This window comes from Natrix helvetica, assembly GCF_964273705.1.
Source record: "Natrix helvetica genome assembly, chromosome: 16".
Classification (NCBI taxonomy): domain Eukaryota; kingdom Metazoa; phylum Chordata; class Lepidosauria; order Squamata; family Natricidae; genus Natrix; species Natrix helvetica.
The window spans coordinates 8,280,982-8,300,282 of NC_138563.1; the positions used below are offsets into that span (position 1 = coordinate 8,280,982).

Consider the following 19,301-nt stretch of genomic DNA (forward strand, 5'->3'; position numbering starts at 1 on the left):
GGCTCTTCTCCAGGGAGTCCTTCTTCCTTCTCATCAGGTGGCCAAAGTCTTTGAGTTTCCTCTTTAGGATCTGGCCTTCTAAAGAGCAGTCGGGGTTGATCTCCTCTAGGACTGACCGGTTGGATGGCCTTGCAGTCCAAGGGACTCAATGCAGGAGTCTTCTCCAGCACCAGAGTTCAAAGGCCTCCATTCTTTGGCGCTCAGTCTTCCTTATGACCCAACCTTCACAGCCATCCATGGCAACTGGGGAAACCATCGCCTTGGCTAGGCGCACTTTTGATAGGCAGGGTGATGTCTCTACTTTTAGGATGCTATCTAGATCTGCCATCACTTTCCTCCCCAGGAGCAAGCCTCTTTTAATTTCTTGTCTGCCATCCCCATCTGCAATGATCCTGGAGCCCAGGAAAATCTGTCACTCCCTCCATTTCTTCCCCATCTATTGGCCAGGAATTGAGAAGGCTGGATGCTACGATCTCATCATTAAGTGTTAGCACCACTTTATAATCCCTTGGTAAGAGGACACTTGGAATACTGCATACAATTCTGTTCACCATATTATAAATAAAGATGTAGAATGAATGCAGAGAAGAGCAACCAAGATGATTAGGGGACTGGAGGCTAAAACATATGAAGAACGGTTGCAGGAATTGGGTATGTCTAGATTAATAGAAAGAAGGACTAGGGGAGACATGATAGCAGTATTCCAATATCTCAGGGGTTGCCACAAAGAAGAGGGAGTCAAACTATTCTCCAAAGCACCTGAGGGTAGAACAAGAAGCAATGGGTGGAAACTAATCAAGGAGAGAAGCAACTTAAAACTAAGGAGAAATTTCCTAACAGTGAGAACAATTAACCAGTGGAACAGCTTGCCACCTGAACTTGTAGGTGCTCCAGCAGTGGAAACTTTTAAGAAAAGACTGGACCGCCACCTGTCTGAAATGGGATAGGATGCCCTGCCTGAGCAGGGGGTTGGACTAGAAGACCTCCAAAGTCCCTTCCATCTCTGCTATTCTGTATTCTGTATGATTTGTGCCATTGCATAAATGGGTGGAGAAGCCACTGCCAGCTATTCCATGCCCGGGGTGGCGGTTTGTACTTTCCCAGCTTGGAACAGAACAACCCCTGCTTCCTCTGCGCCCCCCCCCGCCCCCCCGGCCCGGTCTGGCCTTTTATTCCACCCTTGTTTCGTGTGCGTTTACAAGCAGCGGGAATTCAAAGCATTCAAAGCAAGCCTTGTTAAATTAGCGTCTGTTGAATATTTTACCAAGGAAACTGTTTTAAAACATTCAAAATAACTCTATTCACGGTAGAATGGGAGCCGCATTGGATGGCAGACAAAGTGACTTACCTTTATAGCACCCCGGGCCAAAGCCAAGGGTACTGGTAGTCCTCGACTTACGACAGTTCGTTTAGGGACCATTCAAAGTTACGACGCCACTGAAAAAAAGAGAGTCAAGGCCGTTTTTCACACTTACAACCGTTTCAGCAGCCCCCGGGATCACGGGATCGAAACTCAGATGCTTGGCAAACTGGTTCATAGTTACGACCGTTGCTGTGTCCCAACATCATGTGGTCGCCTTTGGCAGCCTTCTGACAAGCGAAATCAATGGGGAAGCCAGATTCGCTTAACCGCGGTGTTATTAACTTAACAGCTGCGATTATTTGCTTAACAACGGTGGCTAGAAAGGTCGTAAAAAGGGGCAAAACTCCCTTAACCAATGTCTTGCTTAGCAACAGAAATTTGGGGCTCAATTGTCATCGTAAGTCGAGGACTACATATACATATATCTATATCCATATCCATATTTCTTTCTCCTTCCTATTATCTCTCTCTCTCTTCCATCCATCCATCCATCCATCTATCTATCATCTATCTATCTCCATCTCTATATCTCTATATCTATCTGTCCGTCCATCCGTCCGTCCGTCCATCCACCCACCCACCCACCCACCCACCTACCTACCTACCTACCTACCTATCTATCTATCTAGCCATCCGTCTGTCTGTCTGTCTATCTGTCTGTCTGTCCGTCCGTCCGTCTGTCTGTCTATCAACTAATCTTTCTATTCTCTCTCTCTCTCATATCTATCTAATCTACCTACCTACCTACATACCTACCCATCCATCCATATCTATCGATCTATCTATCTATCTATCTATCTATCTATCTATCTATCTATCGATCTATCTATCGATCTATCTAGCCACCCATCCATCCATCCATCCATCAACTAATCTTTCTATTCTCTCTCTCTCTCATATCTATCTAATCTACCTATCTACATACCTACCCATCCATCCATATCTATCTATCTATCTATCTATCTATCTATCTATCTATCTATCTATCTATCTATCTATCATCTATCTATCTACTAATCTTCCTATTCTCTCTCTAAAGTGTGTCTATTGATCTCTCTCTCTCTCTGTCTGTCTGGCTGGTTGGCTGGCTATCCTATCTACCTACCTACCTACCTACATCTATCTATATCCTTTTGCCATTCCTATTTTATTGTGTTTTTTTAATCTAGGTGAAATGTTAATACGTGTCATAAGTCCCTGTATGTTATGCCATACAGGAAATAACTCTCTTACGTGTATTATTTGTACTTAGGATTAAAAAAAGCTTTTTCCCCCCCTTCCCCTGCAGTCAAAGAGAAGCTGACAGCTGATCCTGACAGTGAAATTGCCACCACAAGTTTGCGAGTGTCTCTCATGTGTCCGGTAATGTCTGCTCTCTTAATATCTCTTAATATTTTTTTGGGGGGGGAGGAATCTGATCTGCTTAATACCAAGAAGAAACCCCATAAAACATATTTACAGTTGGATAGTTTTCTGCTCCAGAATCCTTATATAAATGTAGTCCTCTATTTAAAACTCTTAACGGTTGTTGACTTGACATCATTTTGTACCCTTTTTTGTGGTGGTTGTTAGAACGCAGTGGTCATAAAACAGCCGCTCCCGTTGTTAAGCGAACACCGCAGTCCTTAAGCGAAGCAATGGTTTGCTATGAGCACTGCTTTGCAAAGCGCTGGAAAGTAAACACAGGCGGTCCTCAACTTATGACCACAATGGAGGCCAAAACGTATGTCACTAAGGAAGACATTAAAGTGAGTTTTGCCCCATTTTGTGACTTTTCTGGCCACATTTCTTAAGCGAATCACTGCCGTTGTTGAATTAGTCACACAGTCATTAAGCGAATCTGGTTTCCCCCCCTGCAACCGTCATAAATACAAGTCGGTTGCCAAGCGTCCAAATCTAAATCCCGGAGCCACAGGGATGCGGCAACGATCCTAAGTGTGAAAAATGGTCACAAGTCCCTTTTTTCCATGTTCCGTATTTTTCCGGATTATAAGACGCACCAAGATTTTGAAGAGGCAAATTAAAAAAAAGTTTTTGCACTCTGCAGACCTCCCGAAAATGGCCCGTTTTTTTGCAAAAATGGGCCTGTTTTTTTATCAAAAATAGGGCATGCATAGCCTTTAGGAGGCTTATAGAGTCCTTATAGAGGGTCATTGAGGCACTTGGAGGTTTATCTGGGAAGGATTTATCCTCCTTGCAGACAGCTGGTCATTTGCATCCTTTCAGAGGGTCATTGAGGCCACTTGGAGGTTTATCTGGGAAGGATTTATATTCCTTGCAGACAGCTGGTCATTTGCATCCTTTCAGAGGGTCACTGAGGCCACTTGGAGGTTTATCTGGGAAGGATTGATACTCCTTGCAGACAGCTGGTCATTTGCATCCTTTCAGAGGGTCATTGAGGCCACTTGGAGGTTTATCTGGGAAGGATTTATATTCCTTGCAGACAGCTGGTCATTTGCATCCTTTTAGAGGGTCGTTGAGGCCACTTGGAGGTTTATCTGGGAAGGATTTATATTCCTTGCAGGCAACTGGTCATTTGCATCCTTTCAGAGGGTCGTTGAGGCCACTTGGAGGTTTATCTGGGAAGGATTTATATTCCTTGCAGACAGCTGGTCATTTGCATCCTTTCAGAGGGTCATTGAGGCACTTGGAGGTTTATCTGGGAAGGATTTATCCTCCTTGCAGACAGCTGGTCATTTGCATCCTTTCAGAGGGTCGTTGAGGCCACTTGGAGGTTTATCTGGGAAGGATTTATATTCCTTGCAGACAGCTGGTCATTTGCATCCTTTTAGAGGGTCGTTGAGGCCACTTGGAGGTTTATCTGGGAAGGATTTATATTCCTTGCAGGCAACTGGTCATTTGCATCCTTTCAGAGGGTCATTGAGGCCACTTGGAGGTTTATCTGGGAAGGATTTATATTCCTTGCAGACAGCTGGTCATTTGCATCCTTTCAGAGGGTCGTTGAGGCCACTTGGAGGTTTATCTGGGAAGGATTTATATTCCTTGCAGACAGCTGGTCATTTGCATCCTTTCAGAGGGTCACTGAGGCCACTTGGAGGTTTATCTGGGAAGGATTGATACTCCTTGCAGACAGCTGGTCATTTGCATCCTTTCAGAGGGTCGTTGAGGCCACTTGGAGGTTTATCTGGGAAGGATTTATATTCCTTTCAGACAGCTGGTCATTTGCATCCTTTCAGAGGGTTGTTGAGGCCACTTGGAGGTTTTTCTGTATCCTCAGGGTCCCCTGAGTCGTGCAAGTGGCTGTGGAGCCTTCTTGGAACTGTTGAAAGGATTTTCTCTGTTATTTATTATTTCATTCTAAGACAGGTGTGTCAAACTCGCATCGTCCCATCGTCCTTGCGAGATGTATCGCCACTCCCCTCCCCCCTTCGCTAAACCCCGGCTGGACATGGCTCCCGCATGACGCATCCGGCCCGCGAGTTTGACATCCCTGCTCTAGAATTTTTAACTGGGTATCCACAGAGTGTTTTTATTTGCTCTGCTCTCCGGATGTAATAACTCTGTTTTGATTTTGAACTGGAATGTCCTTGGGGGGGGGGGGGGCAGTTCCCAGCGTTGGAGGGACGGGCGAGCGCCTGCAGAAGGTGGAAACCGGGTGTGGGCGAGGATGCCGCGTCGGAGGGGAAGGCCGGGGGGTCTTGGTCCCTCTTAAGCAACTGACCCTTGCCACCCCTTTCTCCCCCGTCCAGCTGGGCAAGATGCGGCTGATCGTCCCCTGTCGTGCCTTTACCTGCACCCACCTGCAGTGCTTTGACGCCGCCCTTTACCTGCAGATGAACGAGAAGAAGCCCACCTGGACGTGCCCCGTCTGTGACAAAAAGGCGCCCTACGAGGGCTTGATCATTGACGGGTAATGCTGGGGAAAACCCTGTGCTCCCTCCCCTCCTTGCTGCCTTTCACGAGACCCTTGGGAGAAGAGGCCACCTGGAGATCTTTGCTCTCTCTTCACCCGTCCCCACCGGACCGGTTTTAATTGGCAGGCCTAGGATGTGACTTGCAACCAATGAAATCTGAGGGTTGGGCCTCAGAAACTCCATAGCCAATCAGATCCTAGCTCCCCCCCGTCCCTCTCCAAGCATCGCTACTAGGATCCCTTAGGTGTCATTGACGAGATCTGGGGGTGTGTGTGGGGTGTGTGTCACTCAGACGGGTCAGTCTTATGCCATGGTACGATTTGGAGGAAAAGGAAGCTTGAGCCATCTACAGGTCATCCTCGATTATTATGGCCACAATTCAGCCCCAGGTTGCTAAGTGAAACATTTGTTCATTGAGTTTTGCCCCATTTGAAGGAGAATAGAATAGAGCTGGGAGGGACCTTGGAGGTCTTCTAATCCATCCCCTGCTCAAGAAGGAGAACCTATAATATTTCAGATAAGTGACTGTCCTGTCTCTTCTTAAAAACCTCCAGTGATGGCCCGCCCCCGATTTCTGGTGGCAAGCTGTTCCACTGGTTAATTGTCCTCCCTGTTAGGAAGTTTCTCCTCAATTCCAGATTGCTTCTCTCCCTGGTTACTTTCCATCCCTTGCTGCTTCTCCTGCCTTCTGGTGCTTTGGGCAATAAGTTGACCCACATCTTCCTTGTGGCAGCCTCTGAGATATTGGAAGACTGCTATCATGTCTCCCCTAGTCCTTCTTTTCATCAGACTGTCCCTACTTCTGAATTGCTCCGCTCCCTTCTCAGGCTGTTCATGGAGATCCTGAACTCCGTGACGGACTGCGATGAGATCCAGTTCATGGAGGACGGTTCCTGGTGTCCCATGAAGCCCAAGAAGGAGAACCAGGAGGTTTGCCAACCCTCCACTTACAATGGACTGGAAGGTAGGCAAAGGGCTCAGCTTTGAACCGCTGGCCGTGGGCCTTGGGCATGGAAGGAGGGCCCTGGATTTGTGTGTGTGTGTGTGTGTGTGTGTGTGTGTGTGTGTGTGTGTGGTGTTAGGAGCAGAGAGGGGTCTTTGGTGCAAGACAGTGCCTACCGCTTGTGCAAATGTAGATGTGTGCATCCCCTTACCTGCTGCTTACAGGGAAGTATTTCCCAAAGGTGCTTTGAGGCTTTGCAGAGGCAACTGGACTTTCTGGTAGGTTTTTGTTTTTTTTTCTTTTGAAGACGTTTCGCTTCTCATCCATGAAGCTTCTTCAGCTCTGACTGGATGATGAGGAATAGAAGGATTTATCCTCCTTGCAGACAGCTGGTCATTTGCATCCTTTAAGAGGGTCCTTGAGGCCACTTGGAGGTTAATTTGTGTCGTCTTTAAAGATGTTTCGCTTCTTGTCCAAGGAGCTTCTTCAGCTCTGACTGGATGATGAGGAATAGAAGGATTTAGACGCCTTGCAGGTAGCTGGTCATTTGCATCCTTTTAGAAGGTCCTTGAGGCCACTTGGAGATTTGCCTGTGTCCTCAGGGTCACCTGAGTAGTGCAAATGGGTGTGGAAGGACCCATTTATCTAAGGACACAGATAAACCTCCAAGTGGCCTCAGGTAAAAGGTAAAGGTTCCCCTCGCACATCTGTGCTAGTCGTTCCCGACTCTAGGGGGCGCTGCTCATCTCCGTTTCAAAGCCTAAGAGCCAGCGCTGTCCCAAGACGTCTCCGGGGTCCTGTGTCCGGCATGACTCAACGCCAAAGGCGCACGGAACGCTGTTCCCTTCCCACCAAAGGTGGTTCCTATTTTTCTACTTGCATTTTTTACGTGCTTTTGAGCTGCTAGGTTGGGACAAGTAACGGGAGCTCACTCCGTTACGTGGCACTAGGGATTCGAACTGCCGACCTTTCTGACCGACATGTGTACTTATGTCTTGCAATGCCTCCACAAGCCTCCGCAACGCTCCAGCTGCTCGGCGGAGCATCACACAGGCTCCGTGCGCGTATGCGGAAGCGCCCAAGAGCTCAAACACAGGTAAAGAGCTCGGGCAGGCGGATGGGCTCTCTGGAGCGCTGTACCAGAATGGTACCCAGTGCTTCGGGCAGGCGCCGGTACCCCTGTACTGGGGTGTACCGCCTGTAACCCACCACTGCATGAAACCCAACTAAGTTGCATTGCACCAAGGCTTATTTTAACCATGGTAATCTTAAACTGCAAGGCGGGCTGATCAATTTGAGGTTTGCATGCTGTGCCTTTGTGATTTCTAAATGGCCGGCAACTTAGCATTTTGGGGTCCCGGTATTTGTGCCTCATGCAAGGCCAGCCATCTGAAGTGCCATGCTCCCCATTCAGAGGAAGACGAGCTGGAACTGGAGCCGATGGAGATGGAGGGGGCGACTTTGTTGGCTTGGGAGGAAAATGGGGAGGAGCAGGCCCAGTCAGGCTGGGGCCTTTCAGGATTGGGATGCCTTGTAGGCAGGGAGGAAGGGGGGCAGGATGACTATAAGAGGCTAAGCGGTGAACATGAGTGACAGGGCTCAGGCAAGGAGCAAGGACCACCCGCTCCTGATCCAAGAGCACGGAGAGTGGAGAGAAGGCGAGAACAGCGCATGCTGACCCGGCTACTCGGCAGGAGAGTGCCCCGCCCCTCTTCACAAGGCACACCTGGGGACTGAGACGTAAGGAGACGCTGTGGGGAGGGGCATTTGTCATGAACAAACACTGAATTCCTGGAATGTTGAATGCCGACTTTTGAGCATTGTCGTCGTTGTGTTACAGCCTCCCTGTACACAGTGAGCTCCGATGGAAAGCAGCTGCCCGAAAACAAGAAGAAGGTGGAGGTGATTGACCTGACCTTGGACAGCTCGTCAGACGAAGAGGAGCCCCCTGCCAAGAAAGTCTGTCCTGTCGCCATTGCAGCCATCCCGCCATCAGCCGGACCAAAAGGGTAGGGGGGGCTGTGGGCTTGGAGTGCTCTTTCCCTTCCTCCGGCTTGGCTGATTTCTTTTAGCCAGACTTCGTGTTGGGAGAGGTCTTGGGACACAGAATCATTGGGCTGCAAGGGATCTCGGAGATCTTCTAGCCCAGTGGTCCCCATCTGGTGGTTGGCGAGAAAACTTGGGTAGTCCGCAGAAAAATCATTTGCGTTTTTTCTTGGAGGACCAGGAAGGTGAAACAGACGAGCTTGTGCCCATAATGGCTCCATACCGTGGATTCAAGAGTTTAAAAAAATTAAGTCTCATGGGTGAATTGATCAGGCTAATGTATTTATTACGAGAGAGAGAGAGAGGGAGGGAGGGAGGGAGAGAGAGAGAGAGACAGAGACAGAAGGAGAAAGAGAGAAGAAGGGAAGGAGAGAGAGACAGACAGACAGAAGGAGGGAAGGAGAGAAAGGGAGGGAGAGACGGGAGAGACAGAAGGAGGGAGGGAGAGAAAGAGAGAGAGAAATGGCCTCTCAACCTGTCTTCTGACCCTCACTCCTTCCACTGGCCCCCTCTTCCTCCTTCCCTTTTCCCCATCCTTACATATGAAGTGGCCTTGATCCATAAAAATCTTAATACAAAATAGATTAATTTTTAAAGCCCGGACGTGCAGCTGCCTGGCACAATTGAGCTTCTTGTTTAGATAACGCTCCATCCCTGGAGGAGCGTTATCTAAACAAGAAGCACCCCAAACCACCCCAACGAGGCTGTCGAAGTGATGTCCCGGTGTTTGGAAGCCGTCGGGGTCTGGATGGGGGACAACAGACTCAAACTCAACCCCTCCAAGACCGAGTGGCTGTGGGTACCGGCACCTCGGTTCAGCCAGCTGACACCATCGCTGGCCATAGGGGGCGAACAACTGTCCCCTGTGGAGCGGGCGCGCAATTTGGGCGTCCTCCTTGATGCCCAGCTGTCACTGGAGGACCATGTGGCAGCCGTGGCAAGGGGGGCGTTCCACCAGGTTCGCCTGGTGCGCCAATTGCGCCCCCTACTGGACCGGAGTGCCCTGCGCACGGTCACTCATGCGCTGGTGACGTCTCGCCTGGACTACTGCAATGCCCTCTACATGGGGCTTCCCTTGGGACGCATCCGGAGACTGCAGCTAGTTCAGAACGCAGCCGCGCGGGTTATCATGGGGAGTACACGTTACTCCCACGTAACACCGCTCCTGCGCGAGCTGCACTGGCTACCTGTGGCCTTTCGGGTGCGTTTCAAGGTATTGATCACTATCTTTAAAGCGCTCCATGGCATAGGACCTAGATATCTGCAGGATCGCATCCTACCACACACGTCCCTGCGACCTATTCGCTCACACAGGGAGGGACTCCTCCTGGTGCCGTCCGCTAGGCAGTGTCAGCGGGCGACACCTAGGAGTAGATCCTTCTCTGTGATGGGCCCAACCCTCTGGAATGACCTCCCCCCCGACATTCGAACCACCACCGACCTCCGTTCCTTCCGTCAAAAGTTAAAGACTCACCTATTTCAATCAGCTGGCCTGGCACTTTCTTAGTTTTACCTCCCGGGGATTTATTTTAATTGGGTTTGGGTTTTTAATTGGGGATGTTTTTAGGGTTTTAGAATATATTTATTTCTTGTACAGCCTATCTCCTCCATCCAAATGCATTTAATTGTTTTATGATTGTATTTTTATCTGCATTGACTGTACACCGCCCCGAGTCCCTTTTTGGGAGAGGGGGCGGTCTAGAAATCCAAGAAATAATAATAATAAATAGTTTTTAGGAAGAGACTGGACAGGCCCTCGTCTGAAATGGTCTAGGGTCTTTCCCTGCTTGAGCAGGAGGCTGGACTGGAAGACCTCCAAGGTCCCTTCCAGCTCTATTCTGATTGATTAATTGATTGATATTCTTTGGAAGTTTGAAATCCATTGTTTTGAATGAAATCGTCTTTGGGAGTCTCAGGCCCGGTCTGGGGTGGGGTGGCTGAGGTTTGAGAGACAATTTATCTCTCTCATAATTCTATTATCTGACCACAATTGCTGAAAACTGCCCCCAAATTCCAAAATTCAATAAAACAATGAAAAATGAAAGTGGAAACCCCACCCACCCACCCACCCAGCTCCTCTTTCCACAGGCATCTGACCCTCAATTTCCCCTCCCTGAAAGAAATAGAATGGGCCCCCAAAGGCTGCTGCAAATGTTCTCCCCCAGAACCCAGACGCCCTTCTGCCTCCGCTAACCTTTCCTTTCCTTTCAGGGTTTTAAACACAGACCACCAGCCTTCCTCCGTGCTGCGGAGCCCTCCAATGGCTGCAGTGGGCGGCGATTACCTCTCCAGCCTCCAGCTGTCTGACTACCACCCTTCTTATTCCGTCCCTTCGGACATCCAAGGTACCATATTTTTCAGATAATTAATTCGGGGGGAGGAGCAGGGCAGGATGTCCAAGAGAGGATAAGCAGTGAACAGGAGAGATAGAGCTCAGGCGAGGAGCAAGGACCACCCCCTCCTGATCCAAGAGCACGGAGAGTGGAGAGAAGGCGAGAACAGCGCAGGCTGACCCTTCAATAACTGCAGGGAGGCCTACTAGGCCCAAAACGGGGCTTAGTGGGGCGCCCCCCCTCCCCACAACCTGTTTTTGCTCCCAGGGGGTTGCAGGAGACCGAGTGCTGCCTGTCAAACACCCTGGCCACACCCACCCAGCCAGTCATTCGGTCAGAGAACTGTTTGTTAAATTATTTGAATCCCGCCACTGGAGAGGATGAACTCTGACCCAGGGAGCCAGAGAAAGCTGATTGGCCTTTCCCAAGGGGTGGGGGGTGGGGGAAGCTCATTATCCCCCCAGAGGGTTGAATCTGGACAGTATGCACTTGGCTGTGATTTCAATGTCTTCACCCACCCACCACTTCCTGCATTTGTTTTGTCTTTTAAATATTATCCTTTCCTCTAGTCCAGTACGTTCGTTTTACCATGAACGTTTCCCTTTCTCTAGGTCTGGATTTGTTTTCCTTCCTTCAAAGCGAAAATCAGGTATGCTTTCCTCTCCTCCCTTCCATCTCCCAGTCACCCATTCTGCCTTTCAATCAACAGCGGTCATTAAAATTGGAGATGTCTTTTTTTCTCAGCGTAGTGTATTTCATTCCTGTGATAGCCCAGCAAGCTAATTTTCCTAGGTTCTTTAAGACTTGGAAGGTTCAGAGTTCAAAACAGCCATTGCCAGGGTCCTTGGCTCAAAAAAGAATAGAGTAGTGATAGCAATAGAGTAGAATAGGGCTTTTACAACCCTCTCTAAGCAATTTACAGAGTCAGCCTCTTGCCCCCAACAATCTGGGTCCTTGTTTTACCCACCTTGGAAGGAGGGAAGACTGAGCCAGTCAGAATTGAACTCCTGGCAGTGGGCAGAGTTAGCCTGCAATCCTGCATTCTAACAGGAATAGGGGTGGGTTGCTGCCGGCATTACTTCAGCGCGCAAAAAAATCAGCCTGAAAACAGCTCAAAAATGGCCTGAAAACAGCCCCCCCAAACCAGACTGAAAACAGCCAAAAAGCAGGCATGCGTGCGCCAGCCAGCTGGTCTTCGGGTTTCCGGAACTCCAGCGCGCACAAATGCACGCGCATTCCTGTTTGGGCACTCGGTGTCGAAAATGTTCGCCATCCCTGTCCTAGATAGCGGCAGATATTTCTCTCCCTCGGCACAATGAGAATGTATCTGCCGAACAAAACTCCTCATTGGCGACACGAAAGGCATCTGGCCAGTAAACACTCAGCTCCATTCAGTTGCCCAAGACTCAATTCTGCAAGGGATTATGGGGGTCGTTAAATGATGGGGGAGGGGGGGGAAGCAACAAATGATGTTTTTCTCTCCCTCTTGCAGCATTACAACCCTTCCGTCATCACCTCCCTGGACGAACAGGACTCCCTGAGTCACTTCTTCCAGTATCGGGGGCCCTCCCCGCATTTCATGAGCCCCCTGGCTCCCATCGTGGTGGGATCCCACAGCGGGGTCGGCTCCCCCACCAGCAGCCGCATGAACAGTGTGGTCTCTTCGCCCACGGCCAGCTTGCGGGAGAGCCATGGCGCCATGGGAAGCAGCCCGGCTCTCCCAGGATGTCGGCCGGATATCATCTCTCTGGACTAAAGGTGGAGACGCCCTTTGGAGGGGGGGACGGGGACGACTCCATTCCTCTCCGGAGGAAGGCAGAAATTTCGGCCACCGAGGCGACGTGTCTGCGGCTGAGAAGACGGATGGGTGGTGTTTTTATTTGGGGTGCGCCACCGTCTTACGGAAAATCATGGCATTTTTTTAAAAAGATGGAAGCTCTCCCGGAAGCCTAGCGATCACCGAGGGATCCGTCTCCAAATCAAAAGAATCACAGCTAGGTTTTGATCATGGGGTCCTTAAGCCAGCATTAAAAAGGCATTCAATGACCTGCTCTAAAGGTAAAAGTAACCATTACCCTCACACATATGTGCTAGTAGTTCCCGACTCTAGGGGGCAGTGCTCATCTCCGTTTCAAAGCCGAAGAGCCAGCGCTGTCCGAAGATGTCTCCGTGGTCATGTGGCCGGCATGACTCAACGCCCCCGAAGGCATACGGAACGCTTTTCCCTTCCCGCCAAAGGTGGTACCTATTTTTCTACTCGCATTTTTTAATGTGCTTTCGAACTGCTAGGTTGGCAGAAGCTGGGACAAGTCACGGGAGCTCACTCCATTACGCGGCGCTGGGGATTCGAACCACCGAACTGCCGACCTTTTTCTGATCGTCAAGCTCAGCGTCTTAGCACCCCGAGCCACCGCTCTAATCGGTCCCAATTGAGAGAAAACTCCCGGATTTTTTTTCTTCGCTATCTGGAAACCCCAGTGAAGGTGGGCTGGATTGGATGATCTCCAGTTGCAGCATGAGGGAAGCCTCGGGGGCATCTGAAATTCAGCACGGCTTGAACTCAGAACAGGTTGTCCACACAGGTTCAAACTTGGCACAAGGTTCGCTGGGTCGAAAGCTTCCTGACCAACTCTGAGCGCTGCGTTTAAAGCTCCATGCTTGAAGTTCGAAAGTTAAAATGTTTTTGAAGTGAGAACGTTTTTCGGGACCACAGAAATCGGCTCCTCCTCCGTATTAAAACAAAAAATAGATATATTCTTTTTTAAGGATCCTGGCTAGACCAATTGACGCCCTTAGGAATGTTTGCAGGGTTGGTTTTTTCTGTTTTTCTGATATTTCAGAGCTCTGTTGTGGGAATAGGAGCCCCCATTATCCCTATGGAAGCTCTGGGCCAACCTTCCAGCCAAATAACAGATTTAAAAAAACAACAGATTGAGTCGGAAGGGACCTTCTAGGTCATCTAGTCCAACCCCCCACTCAAGCAGGAGACCCTACGCCATTTCTGACAGAGGGCAGTCCAGTCTCTTCTTGAAGGTCTCAAGTGATGCAGAAGAAAAAAATGTGTTTCCCCCCATCACTAAATGTGTATTTTCTGTATTTAGAAAAGACCAGCAGCCTCTTCTCTGTTCCTCCCTGTTCTCTCTCTCCCCCCTCTCTCACTCTCTCTCCCCCTCCCTCTCTTTCCCTCCCTCTCTGTCTCCCTCCCTCTCTCTCCCTCTTCCTCCCTTCCTATTTGCCTCCCTCTCTTCCCCTGTCTCTCCATCTCTCTCTTTCCCTCCTTCCCTCGCTCCATCTCTTTCTCTCCCTCACTCTCTCTCTCCCTTTCTCTCCCCCTCCCTTTCTTTCCCTCCCTCTCCCCTTCCCTCTCTCTCTTCCTCAGTCTGTCCATTTCTTTCCCTTTGTCTTTCTCTCCCTCTCTCCATTTCTCTCCCTCTTTCTCCCTTTCTCTCCCCCTTCCTCTCTCCTCCTCCGTCTCTCCATCTCTCTCCATCTCTCCCTCTCCCTTCCTCTCTTCCTGGGGTCTGTCATCTCTTTCCCTCCGTCCCTCCCTCCCTCTCTCTGTTTCTCTCCCTCCCTCTCCCTTTCTCCCTCCCTATCCATCCCTCTCTCCCTTTCTCTCCCCCTCCCTCCGTCTCTCCATCTCTCCCTCTCTTCCCTCTCTCACTCTCTCCATCTCTCTCTCCCTCCCTCCCTTTTTATAGTACTATGATTTAACCTCCGCTGGGTTCTCAGGTGGGGCTAAGTGACGCAGGATGGTGTCTACCGTGTTTCCCCGAAAATAAGACAGGGTCTTATTTCCCAGTGGCTCTTATTTTCCTTTCATCCCCGAAATAAGCGCTTGGCCTCATTTACGGGCAGGTCTTCTTAGTTTTGAGGTTTCAGGAAGCGGCGAGCGTGGTCAGCTCTTGGCTTCCGCTCTTTTTGCGGCGGCCCTTAGCAAGACAGAAAGGGGCGCGGCAGCCAGGCTGGTGGGAGTATCCATTAGGTAAGGGCGTGTGGGATGCCTGGGGCATGTCCCCCCCTCCCTTCTCCCCCCTCCATCCTTGCCTCCTCCCCTCGTGTTGTTTGTGCAGCAAGCAAGCATTAGAAATGGCGGGGACAGGCCGCGCATGCATTTCCATATTTTCGGGGGGGAGGACTTATTTTAGCGCATGCAACTCAAAAGCCCCATTGGGCCTCTTATCCGGGGAGGTCTTATTTCCGGGGAAACAGGATATAAGAGGGGTATGTCCAACGAATCATGATTATAACAAATGGTTTCTTTACCGGTGAAGGGTCAGGAGGCATTTCCAGGCTGCCGATAACACCGAGTCGGTGAGTCCCAGCTACCTTTGAAGGGCCACGGGCTCCCCAAAAGCGGCTATGCCCCTAACGAAACCTCATTTGAATTTCCCCCCTTTTTTTAATTTCAAAGTCGAATTTGAATTTCTTTTTTAGAAAAAGTTTTGGGATTTTGTTATTTCAAAATCGAAGTTGGTTTTTTCTTTTTTTCTTTTAGAAAAAGTTTTTTTTTTAAATTTCAAAATCTGATTTGGATTTCATTGGCCGCTTTCGTCGAAAAAGTTATTCCCGCCCATGTAAACATTTTTTTCCCCCCTTTTCTGTCGGGTCTTTTGGGGTTAACGCTGGAGGATCCAGGCTGCACCATCAGGAGAGAAATGTTGCAAGAAGCATCTGTCTGCTAAAGAATTTGGGTAATCCTTGGGAGAATTTCCCACCAGGCAGCCAGGGGGAAAGGCCTGCTCTTTGGGAAGAGCGACAGAAACCCACCAGCAGGCTGGGAAATGTCCCGTTCCTGCCTCTGGGCTCCCTCCAGCTAAACCTTCCCTTTTGGAAATCTCTACCAAGAGACGGGATGTTCGGGGGTGATAAAGCTACAGAGGAGACCTGTTCTGACCGAGGCTTCCCAAGAGCCTGAAGCAAACTCCTTGTGCCGATAAAAAAAAACCCTTTTATTAATTGACTGTGAATTCTGCTCCTTCACATCCAGCAAAGTCTTTCAAAGGAGGATTTACAGTCACAGACCTTCTCTGGCTTGGAGAGCTGCCAGGCCGATCTCTGCAGAACCTAGCAAGGAGTCTCGGAGAGTCACCAACCGATGAAGCGAACTGATGGTCTCCTGCAAACTCCACTCCCCTGTTGCTCCCCTTTTATTTCCTCTGGGAGGGGCCACTCATCGTCCAGCTGTGCCTTTACTCCCAAGTCTGGTCTTGTTCTTTAGCTGTTCCCTTCTCCTGGCAGCTCTGCGCATGCGCACACTGGGAAGAGGCTCCAGCTTTTCTTCTGCCACACTGATGTCTGACTCCGAAGGCAGCTGATAACTGTCAAACGGCCCTGGCCCCCTCTCTGCCTCCGACACAGAGCCCTCGTCCGAGCCTTCCCCAGACTCCAGGACTGGCCCAGGTTCCTCCCCCCAACCTCCTCACTGTCCGAATCTGCTGCCAGCTCCGCTGTCTGCTGGTGGGCCACAACAACACCTTGCCAGAGAGGTTTGAGCCGCAAGGTGCAAAGCTTGACCCACAACTTCTGTGAAGCCGGGCTGCAGCCCCGAGAAGACGACTCCTCTCGGACACTCCTAAATTCGGATTATTTTTTTTAAAACGCCTCTGGAATCCAACCAGAACTGCCTTCGTGCCACCAGAGGGATGGGGATCTTCTAGGTGGACTTTTTGGGAGTTTGGTTGGGACACCTGCCTGCCCGGGGTGGACTTGTAGGGGGGGGGGCTCCCCTTTGACGCTGTGTTTCCCCCTCCTGGGAGGGGGGGGGGCTCAGGCACCAAGCGACTGCCTGCCGCCCTCAAAAATCCCAGCGTTCGTTTACTGTGGGGGCTGCTTTTCCAGGGATTGCCTATTGCTGTTACAATATATATATATTTTTACACTTTAGATCTCATATTTCCCACCCCTCTCTTAAAAAGTATTTCCAGCCAACCCTGTACAGAGAACAAAAGATCTATCAATCTTATCTATCTCTCTCTCTATATATATATACATATATATCTATATTTACGATATATATTTTCGGTTTTTGTACATAACGCAACTCCAAAGATCTTTTTCCTCTGTATTTCCACCTCCCCCCACCCCCACGCCCCCTTTTCTGAGGACTTAATGAAGGTTGCACGTCCTTTGCACCCACGTGTGGGCAAGCGCGAGGGGCAGTGCATCTGTTGCACAGCTTATTTATATATTTATGTATGTGTCCCCGAGTTTGTATGTGTGTGTGTGTGTTTTCAGTTCGAAGCTTTCCGAGTCCATCTGCCCAGCCTCCCCTCCGGCCTCCTCAGCCAGCCAGGTGGTGGAGCCCCCAGTGTGGAAGTCCTACCTTTGGGAAGACGGGACAATGCAGCCAGAGGAGTCGGAGGGGGTGAGATAGAATGAAGGAAAGTGTAATTTTGCAAAGTTTTCCGCTCACAACATTTAACTTCCTGCATGATTTCCCAGTGGCGAAGGCAGAATTTGCATTTTGCAAGCGCTGTGGATGAATTTGAAGACTGCTTGGTTAGCCACGCCTGAGCGTTGTGCGGCTTCCTTCCAATCAAAGGGAATGTTTTTTTTCCAGGACAGCTGAAGTTTTCTTAGCTATTCCCTGCAGGGGTCTGTGACAATTCGCCACGGCCAACTCAACATGGCCCAATTTGCCACGGACAGCTCGTGGCGGGGACAAGACGGACACTAATATCGAAGAAATAGCAGTAGCACAGACTTATATCCCGCTTCGCGGTGCTTTTACAGCCCTCTCAAAGCGGTTTACAGAGCCAGCCTCTTGCCCCCAACCATCTGGATCCTCATTTTACGCACCGCGGAAGACGGAAGGCTGAGTCAACCTTGAGCCTGGTGAGATTCGAACTGCCAAACTGCTGGCAGCCGGCAGTCAGCAGAATTAGCCCGCAGTACTGCACTCTAACCACTGCGTTGTAGATTGTGGAGATTCTCAAGTCATCCAGGTCCGACTTGCCATGCCCAATTCACCATGGCCAACTCTTCATGGTCAATTCATCCCAGCCAACCCCCATGCCCAATTCACCATGGCCAACTCTTCATGGCCAATTCACCATGGCCAACTCTTCATGGTCAATTCATCCCAGCCAACCCCCATGCCCAATTCACCATGGCCAACTCTTCATGGCCAATTCACCATGGCCAACTCTTCATGGTCAATTCATCCCAGCCAACCCCCATGCCCAATTCACCATGGCCAACTCTTCATGGTCAATTCACCATGGCCAACTCTTCATGGCCAATTCACCATGGCCAACTCTTCATGGCCAATTCATCCCAGCCAACCCCCATGCCCAATTCACCATGGCCAACTCTTCATGGTCAATTCATCCCAGCCAACTCCCATGCCCAATTCACCATGGCCAGCTCCCATGCCCAATTCACCATGGCCAACTCTTCATGGCCAATTCACCATGGCCAACTCTTCATGGTCAGTTCATCCCAGCCAACTCTTCATGGCCAATTCACCATGGCCAACTCTTCATGGCCAATTCACCATGGCCAACTCTTCATGGCCAATTCACCATGGCCAACTCTTCATGGTCAATTCATCCCAGCCAACTCCCATGGCCAATTCACCATGGCCAATTCCTCCCAGCCAACTCCCATGACCAATTCACCATGGCCAACTCCCATGCCCAATTCACCATGGCCAAGAACCCATGCCCAATTCACCATGGCCAACTCTTCATGGCCAATTCCGCCCAGCCAACTCCCATGACCAATTCACCATGGCCAACTCTTCATGGCCAATTCCGCCCAGCCAACTCCCATGACCAATTCACCATGGCCAATTCCTCCCAGCCAACTCCCATGGCCAACTTGCCACAGAACCGCACACTGCAGGGACAATTCAACAATTCAATTTAATTATTTTAGTGAAAACATTACTTTAAAGTTTGTCATTTGCATTTCATTTTGTCCCTCCTTTGGCACCATTTCTTTCATGCTTCACTATTTCTTCAATAAGGGCGTAACTCCTGTCCCGCAGCAAATCGTCCAATGGCAAGTCGGCTGCGGTGAGTTGTAGAGTAGACCCAACCAGGAGCCTTACACACACACACACGTTTGTAGTCAGATACACAACCGCCCTCCGATCTGCTGCTCTGCCACTTTGTCTCCCCGGAGGACCCTTGGCCAGGGCAAAGGGCCAGGAGGAGCAGAGACCAAGATCCCCATTTGTAGTCAGTGGCTGGCTGGGAAGGTGGAAGAGATGCTTACCCGGCAATCCCCTAGTGCAGGGGTCTCCAACCTTGGCAACTTGAAGCCTGGCGGACTTTTAACTCCCAGAATTCTGGGAGTTGAAGTCCACTAGGCTTAAGGTTGTCCATGTAGGAGACCCCTGCCCTTAGTGGGCCCCTTTTTTCCGTCTTTCAGAGGCGACTCGACTCGCTTTGCCAAATCTTTGCTTATTTATTCTGTCATCTCTTTGTTTTTTAATCCACTTGGAGCTGTGGTGTATATGCTTTTTTTTTGAGAAAAATATAATAATAATAATTAAAAAAAAAGTTGCAAAGAGCTGTGATCCCACATCATTTATGATCTCCACCTTGGCTGTGTGGCTGGTTTTTTTCAGCTTTGTAAAATATATTATTACTAGTTGATAGAACCAGCACTGTCTGAAGACGTTTCCGTGGTCATGTGACCGGCATGACTCTCAACGCCGAAGGCGCACGGAGCACTGTTCCCTCCCCCAAAAAGTCTGCATGCACACATTAGAAAAGGGGGAAAATTACATT

The 19,301-nt window shown here is 49.9% G+C and overlaps 1 protein-coding gene across 2 annotated transcripts in view; it reads left to right on the forward strand.

Annotated features, from left to right (window-relative positions):
• The window catches only part of PIAS3 (protein inhibitor of activated STAT 3), a 34,052-nt gene extending 20,266 nt beyond the window's left edge, over positions 1-13,786 (forward strand). For both annotated transcript variants that reach the window (XM_081968531.1, XM_081968530.1), the window contains exons 8-14: positions 2,652-2,725; positions 5,074-5,234; positions 6,066-6,202; positions 8,022-8,190; positions 10,439-10,572; positions 11,172-11,209; positions 12,053-13,786. In XM_081968531.1, coding sequence (XP_081824657.1) covers positions 2,652-2,725; positions 5,074-5,234; positions 6,066-6,202; positions 8,022-8,190; positions 10,439-10,572; positions 11,172-11,209; positions 12,053-12,316 — 977 coding nt within the window. In that variant the 3' untranslated portion in view covers positions 12,317-13,786. The remainder of the gene's footprint in view (positions 1-2,651; positions 2,726-5,073; positions 5,235-6,065; positions 6,203-8,021; positions 8,191-10,438; positions 10,573-11,171; positions 11,210-12,052) is intronic.
• Positions 13,787-19,301: the final 5,515 nt, after the last annotated feature.